Raw genomic sequence first — 8,109 nt, forward strand, 5'->3', positions numbered from 1 at the left:
CTTGTCACATGGCCATTTAATTTGCAGTCAATATCCTTCTAGAGTAGTATGAACTAAATATCTTTATGAAGTGAGGCAATTATCTACATACCATACATTCATTGACCCAGTTATGATAAAATGATGATGATGTCTGGCTAGGAAGTCTTTAGATCCCCTGGACAGTTAAAGGCCTATAAATAACTTGAAGATGTACATCTGCTCTGCCCAAAGACCTACTCTTGGACAGCCCTGCTCTAGTCACAGTTGTGATTCATTATGTGCTTCGTGGTAATTCTAAAAGTTGAGGGAGTTTAACTGTCTGCCTGCCAAGCACATATTCTGGCAGGCAAAGGCTCTAACTGCCAAGAATTTTTCTTGTGACTTTTTGCCCTAGTGCAGATGGTAAGGGGTGATGACAGCTCCCTGGGCAACAAGCCAAGTGCCCCCCTGCTAAAAAATAAGAAGTAACCCTCTTTTACACAAACCTTTTACTAACGTTTGTCCTTTTTGGCTTTTTTTCTAGCACGCATTGTCACACAACTTTATACAAACTGTTTTTTTCACAGTGTGGATCAGACATTTTGTGTAAAAAATAAGTATGTACCAGTTCGTTATTCTCATTTAGATACAAGAGAATTGTGCTTGAAAAATTAGTTTCAGGCTGATTTATTGAATATTTCTTTAAAAAACCCAAATAATCCATCCCTTCTCTTCCACTTCATGCTCCCTGAATTCCCAGGCTGTGCAGGGGAGCCGGCCGGCTCTCAGCTCACTGCAGTGTAGGACAGGAACCAATCAGCAGCTAGCAGGACCTGATAGGGAACTGAAGCCTGGCTGTACTTGTGTGACTGCAGGGTTGTGATTGGCTGTCCCCCTCCTACTGTGCTTCTGGCAGGGGCCTATTAGGACACGTCCCACCCCTCATTTATAACATGGTCTGGGACCAGTGAGCATCTATAGGGAGCTCAAATAAAGGGCCTATTTGTAAAGACAGTATTAATTTTTAGCACCATGTAAAATCCACCATATATTACTCATAATTGCCTACAAAATTAGGGTTTTTTCATTTATCCTATGTCTTCTTTAACCACTAATCCCGCTATCAGATAAGTGATTTTGTTATTTCATTGATTCACACAATTTAATTTGCATTTTTTTTTAACCCCGGTATTGTTCGTTGCATGTTTATTAGTATCACTTTGCAGTGTGGTAGTTAGGAGTACAAAAACATATTTACCCCTGATGGATTCATAAGAATGTGTACTTTCCAAAAATATATGTGTTTCTGGGGTTTTTTGTAGAGTTAGGGGAAAAGAAACAAAATACACTGACACGTTGCTGAATTAGCAGCCAACAAAATTCCTAACTATTTTAATTTGGGGTCCATACATACCACAGTTGTATATGTATGCATATTAGACATCCGTTTGATGCATACCCCGAGTTTAGTTGAGACCTGGGTGCTCATGCATAAGAAGTCAATGAATAATAGTTATGGCACTCACATAATTTGTACACAAAAGGCAATGCGGATGAAAACAAAAAAAAGTTTATTTTTTTGTCTTATAAATTAAACTTTTTTTTTCTTTTCATCCTCATTGCCTTTTGTGTACAAATCCTGCGAGTGCCATCATGAAATCTGCACACACAGGTCTTAAAGAGCAAACAAAATGTATTACTGGGAGACTAACGTTTCGGCCAGAAATCTAGCCTTTTTCAAGGTACTAATAAGATAGATTTGCTGGCCGAAATAGTCTCCCAGTAAATAAATAAAAACCGACACTTCTAGGAAAGCATTGAAACTTGATAGTTTTGAGTAGAAAGACATATTTACCTGTTTTTAATTTCGCCTTTGGTATTGGAGACACAGGACTGTTTTTTCTTGCATAGAATAAATTATCTGATACATGTGTTTAGATTAAGGACATTTTATATTTAAGATTTAGAAGCCTATATTTTGATATAGAAGTAGAATTATTTTGAAAGCTTAGGTTGACCTGAAAAAAAAAAAAAAAAAGATATACAATTTCTATCCTAGATAAAGTGGAAGTCCCCCCCAGGAATTACCCAGACACGATATGGCACAAAATATTGAAAAAAACTGTGTGATAAAGTACCAGAAATGTTATACTGGCTGTCAGTAAAATAACAGCTTAATTAAGGGTAAATACAACAAGAGTTCTGTGACCATATGAAGGCATGAGGCTGCAGGCTGAGTTATACAGGGAACTCTGAGTATCACTCATATTATAAGGGATATGTGCCCCATGCTGTAAATTATAAGGATATTTGAAGTCACTAGGGGTTCTGTGACCTTATACAGGCACAAGGCTACAGGCTTGTTACCCAGAGTTAAACAGGAAACTCTGGGTATCGCTCAATAATTGTAAAGGATAATGTAACCCCTAATGTAAATTGTAAGGCTATTAGAAGTCACTGAGGATTTCTATGACCATATTAAGACAAAAGGCAGCATCACAAGGTCAAGAAATGCAGAGTATAATTTATACCAATCATTCAATCATATATCACAAAGAATGAAAGGACAACTGTGCTCTGTTAGAAGAAACATAGGGTACAAAGTATAGAATATGTTGCACTAGGCAGTAAGGGCTTTTTGGGAGATACATACATTAGCGTGAATTTCAATGTACAGTATATAATTAAACAGGGGATGATAAGTATTTTAAAGACAATTGTGGATATGTTCCTTTATAAGCATTGTGTATTTTATCTCCCAACAATATTATATGTTCGGTGCAAATGAAATGGTTAAAAACAAACCCACATGTACTCAAAGATTTTCATCATAGGTCCGACTTCAGATGAGAACATAATTAAGGGGAATTAGCTAAAACAGGCCCTTTACATAAGAGGAGATGATGTAATATACAGACAACATAGAGCCAGCGCTACCTTATCTCTGTCTATAATTAACCCAGCAGTTAAACAAGTGTCATTTTATAATAATCACTGGGTTATAGCAAAAAGACAAAGAACAGATTATTAGCCTTGTCCCTATAAAATAGGGGCAGCATCAAAGAAAGAGATATGTTTTAGGCCGCTACCCTCATGGACAGAAATGCCCTTATTTACAGAAAGGTTATTTAGATAAATTAACTTTAGATTGGCTTTGCTTATGGTACTAAACACCTTTACCTTGCCATGTTCCAGCTGCTTTTGAAATATGTCTCTTTTAACCCTTAGGCAGTTAGGGGTGTGCTGCAGTTCAACAACAGCTGGTGACAGAGAAAAAGCATAATTTAGTGCATGTATATGTGTCCCTCCCATCACCTTGTACATTAAATCCCTGTTAGAAGTAATATTCATTAAATGTCACACAAGTCATACTAACATTCAGCACTGCTGTGACTCTTCCCGGTTTCAGCACCAAGGGCAGCACCCAGCTCTATAGCCAAGCACTGTCAGTTCTCACTGCTCACCGAGGCACAACAGGAAGGTTTGACTGTGCTTATACATCTTCTCCACTCAGAGAGGACAACAAATACCTAAGTCTGGCCATTGCAAAATAGCCAAAAATAATGAAATTACACTAAAATTGCTAAATCTAGGACCCCATAAAATGAAGTTAAAATATTGGAATTAACATCATGTAGATATAAGTATGCATAATTGAATGACACCCATAAATGTAGGGAAAATATATATATGTCTGCATCTCTGTCAATGCGGTTATTGCCATTGAGTTTCCATAATAGGCGTCATAAAGAGAATCAAGACCCCACCCCCATATCTAATGCATACCATCCCGTATTAATGAGGCCCTAGAAGATGCATCCAATACATCATGTCAGTAGGGAGAATAAGAAAAACACAATATACGCCAAGAGATTCATAATCAGTTTTATGAGATTTTTTTCCTTAAATATACAATATAAAACAATACGCTTTTTGTACATTTGAACACTGTTGGCACATTGAACAGCTTCATTGTCAAACAATATTGCGACACTGTATGTGTTGCATTCCAGTTACATTCATATATACTATGAGGCTATATCTGCAATGTAATGTTGATTAGTTGAGCACCAAGGACCATTCCCTTGGTTATTTCCTTCAGATACAAGAAAACTGGACAAACCTTTAACTCAGGGTATGACAACCTAGGGCTTCTTTAGCTGAAGTGTACTAGCTGATGTTGGACTACAGCTCCCATCATCCTCTGAAACATATAGGGAATATAGCAAACAATAGCAGACTGCTAAACTAGACTGCAGAGATGGAATGGACAGGTCATGAAATGTCACCTTGTGACAAAAGCAAAACAATATGCAAATATCCAACATGCCTGTCTACAAAAATTACAAAAGCCCCCTATGTACTGTGATTCATAGTAGCACAGAGATTGTTCATAGATCATACATATTTGTATGGCCCCAATTTTTTAAACTATAGAATTCAACCATTACCTATTCAAAAGATGTTCATGGATAGTGAGTGCACAATGAATATAGTGCTACCCCTTTATTAAGCGGGTGTCACGTATTTTATAACGGACACAAATATCAGGATGGAAAGTGCCTGGTGTGACAAAGATGAGAAGGTTAAGATTAAAGAGTGGCAAAGGGGTGATTGTAACAGATTTCATACCAAGCCCAATGATAAGTGACCCCCCCCCTCCAACAGAAAAGTCACCCACCAAGATTTTTGTGCAATGGGGGTGATATTGTGGAGCTGAATGATTGTGGCATGTTACTAGTGTCAGTTTGCAAATGAAAAGAAACAATAGTGATGGGTTGCTTTAAGTCAGAGGAATAAAACAGCCTTTACCTGCCTAGGGATGATGAGAGTTATAGTACAACAACACTGCAGGATAGAGGTCTGCAGTTTTACCCATTCTCACCAGCAGAGTCTGTAAATCGTGCAGTCTCCTATTCTAGTAAACATTTTAATCATCTGAAGCACCCAACAAATAGACTACCAAGTGGCAGCTCTAAAGTAATGTGTGTCTAAAGAGTGATACAACCAATATTTCAAGTGTCTGTCTCCCTCAGCAGCCTGTTGAACTGGACTTGGCTCCATTCTACAAGTTGATCATGGATATTTGTGGGTTTATGTTTTAGAGTTGTCCTCAAACTGTTTCTACCCACCCAGCCACCCACCCCCATACCTCCACCCTAACGATCCAAATTTATAGTCCATTGACCATTGGATTCTCTGGTCTCCCCTTCATTCTTCAAGTCTTGGAAGACCTGTGTAAAGAAATGGGGGTCAGAGTTGATCTGCAGCATTTTGGCACTCATACGATCAATGATGCTCAGGCAGCGTTGCCAGAAGACTTCTTTATCTGTCTCCACCAAAAAGGGCTTCAAGGGGTATGAGATTTCATTTCCCATATAGGAATAGGCCAAGTAAAGGCAAGTGAGAAAGCAGGCCTGGAGCTCAAATTCAGTAGCCAGTTCATCCCCAATGGCCTCTCTGCACAGAAGGTAGACGAACACCAGGTTGGCTGGAGTGATGAAGCCTTGGTCTTGCCAACCCTGCAGTAACAAGGCCCGATCGACATTACGAAACCACATGGTGAGTTCCCCAGGGCTCAGCTCCTTTAGCCGATAGCAACGGCGACATACAAACTCACCCAAACAACGTAATAGTTCTCCAGTTGATGCTTGAACTATAACCCTGCGTGGTGAGCATAGAGAGCGGCCACTTGCCTGCTTCTGCACCGCCACCAGCTGGTGCTGCATTTTCTGTCCCTCAGAGGAGCCAGGGGGCACTGTGGGCACTGGTACTGGTTTGGGCTCCCTGCGCCCAGGGCTGACCTGGGACTTGCGCAAATTCTCATGGTTCAGGTGCTCCACGGGGTTGTTGTTTGGAAGCAAAGGGCCATTAATGGGACCTGGATTTGGGTTGATCTTCTTGGCATTTTTCTTTTTGGCAGAAGCTGCCACTAGCCTCTTCCAAGTAAGTGCAGAAATGAGAACAGAATGTCTTTTGAGGCTCTTCTCAGATTTGCTGCCTCCATTTTTACTGTTGGGGATGGCTGAGTATCCACCTCCGACTCCTGGCGCCTCTTGCTTCTTCTCATCCAAAGGCCCAGCCTTCCCAGATGATGGGGACAGAGACAGTACTGTGCCCATGATGGTGGCAAGAAAGGAGCTCTGAGTGGTTTATCTAGAGGGTTTATTTGAGGCTGTAGTCTTGGGAGTAGCTGAGAGGTACCTTAGTAGGTTAAGGAGCTGACACGTATATATAGGTTTTGGGTGCCAGACAGCTTGTGTACAACGTCCAGGTGCAGGTAGATGGGCGAGACACAAGGTGGTACACTTACAGTTCACTCCTTGCTGCAACCAGTCTCCGGGTTTAGTTAAAGCAATCCCTTGTTTCTACCTGCGTTAAATGATTGCGTCAGAGAGTCTATTGTGCGCAAGACGTACGAAAATATTGATGGTTGTCGAGCAGTTAGATGTGCAGGATGCGGTGCCTGACAGATCCCGTTGAATAGGGCGTAGAGCTGCTCCCTGCTGCCCCGAGAGTCGAGCCAAGCGCACCTGCTGAGAAGCCACCTCACTGGCCGCCGCGTGCGCTCTGCAGCATCCAGCACTGACTGCTCTGCGCTCAGGGACTAAAAGGAGGGCGCAGGCTCAGACGTCACCCAATCTCCTCGCGCTAAGACTGAGAGTGACACTAATTTTAACCAATCAAGTGCAGAAGATTTGGGGAGGTGGTGAGGGGGAAGCTGCTGTTGATTTGCTTGTGGGCGTGGGACTGCAACAGAGGTGAGCGCTTAGGGAAGAATGCTGCCCCCCATATTTATATACCTTGGGTTATCGCAGGAACATCAGGGGGCACACGTGTAATTTCAGTTCCGTTGCTCAACAGGGTTCTGCGCAGTGTAAGTGCAATTAAGACAGCCGTGCTAATTGCGTGATTTATAATTACCTTCCAGCCATATGATCCAGAGGAACCCTGTATGTCATTGCCTTACTAAATGTCTACAATCCTCGTGCAGAGATCCTATCCCCTCGTGCACGATTTCAGCAGCCACCTATAGTCAAAGACTGGCAAAGAATGCTGGGACCTGTAGTATAGAAATAGCTTGAGGTAACGAGATTGGACCTTGTATTGGTTAGCACAACGCAATACCCACGTGGTGAGCACAGGTTTAGTTGGGGCCCTGTTTGGTATATAATTTGCACTCTTGACATTTGTGGATTCTGGTGAATGCCAGAGAGGCTGCTCCAAAATGCCATAGATTCACTTTTTATGGGGCCTGTGAAGGGCTGTTTGGGCCTCTGTGTGCTTGAAATGCCAGGGTTTATTTTGAATTACAGTCCAGACTTGGTATGCTGCCATATGACTGACTTGATGTTTATTCCCCTTTAATGCCTGCCCTATGCTAAGGTGGGACTTTTTGTATAACTCGATTTATGTTAAAGTCACCAAGCTGCTAAATTGCAGGTACTGCCTTCCATTTAAGTTCTCTTGTGTAGGGAGTGGTTGGAATAATTGGGGGATCATTATGTTTATTCAATGAAACTGGGCAGTTGGGTGCAAAATGTATGAAGTTGTAATGCCCCCTCCCTAATCCTAAAACTGCTGCCCAGACCACCAGTAATCCATACAAAAGCATCTCCAAGCAGGCCCGGACTGGCAATGTGTGGGTTCTGGCAAATGCCAGAGGGGCTGCTATAAGGTGCCATAGAAACTCAGTATTTAGTGGGCTGGTGGGGCCTCTATGTACATGGAATAACAGGGCCTATTTTAATTCTCAGTCCGGACCTGTCTCCAAGTATAATACAGGAGTTTTGTCCACAACAGGAGAGAAGGCGAGGGGAGACCAATGTCTTTACCTTCTGTTGAAAAATGCATAAGTAAATAGGTCCTAAGCATTACTTGCCTTACACCTGAACCATGTGTAGCTGTCTTACTACAAACTGATTTTGTTCCTCTGTACAGACACTTATTTATAGTCCATGTGGTTTTCCCCTTAGAAAAAAATAACAACTGCAAAACCAATTGAATATTTTGAATGAATGTATATTGGAAAGTTGAATTTTCTTTCATTAGGTAAACTTTTATTTGGGGATTTATATCCCCTTGAATGTTATAATTTAGTCCAGTGCACTTGCCATTCTCACAGTGACCTTTACCTACCTGAGGGGA

General features: G+C 41.4%; 1 protein-coding gene across 1 annotated transcript; it reads right to left on the bottom strand.

The window, feature by feature from the left end:
• Positions 1-3,832: 3,832 nt before the first annotated feature.
• Positions 3,833-6,594, bottom strand: cdk5r2.L (cyclin-dependent kinase 5, regulatory subunit 2 (p39) L homeolog). The gene has a single exon (XM_018235723.2). It carries the CDS (start codon positions 6,081-6,083, stop codon positions 5,121-5,123), a length of 963 nt encoding a protein of 320 aa, XP_018091212.1. The 5' UTR covers positions 6,084-6,594; the 3' UTR covers positions 3,833-5,120.
• Positions 6,595-8,109: the final 1,515 nt, after the last annotated feature.

Source organism: Xenopus laevis, chromosome 9_10L, assembly GCF_017654675.1.
Source record: "Xenopus laevis strain J_2021 chromosome 9_10L, Xenopus_laevis_v10.1, whole genome shotgun sequence".
Lineage (NCBI taxonomy): Eukaryota > Metazoa > Chordata > Amphibia > Anura > Pipidae > Xenopus > Xenopus laevis.

Coding starts and splice junctions, on each gene's coding strand:
- cdk5r2.L (XM_018235723.2), bottom strand. CDS start 6,083: ATGGGCACAGTACTGTCTCTGTCCCCATCATCTGGGAAGGCTGGGCCT.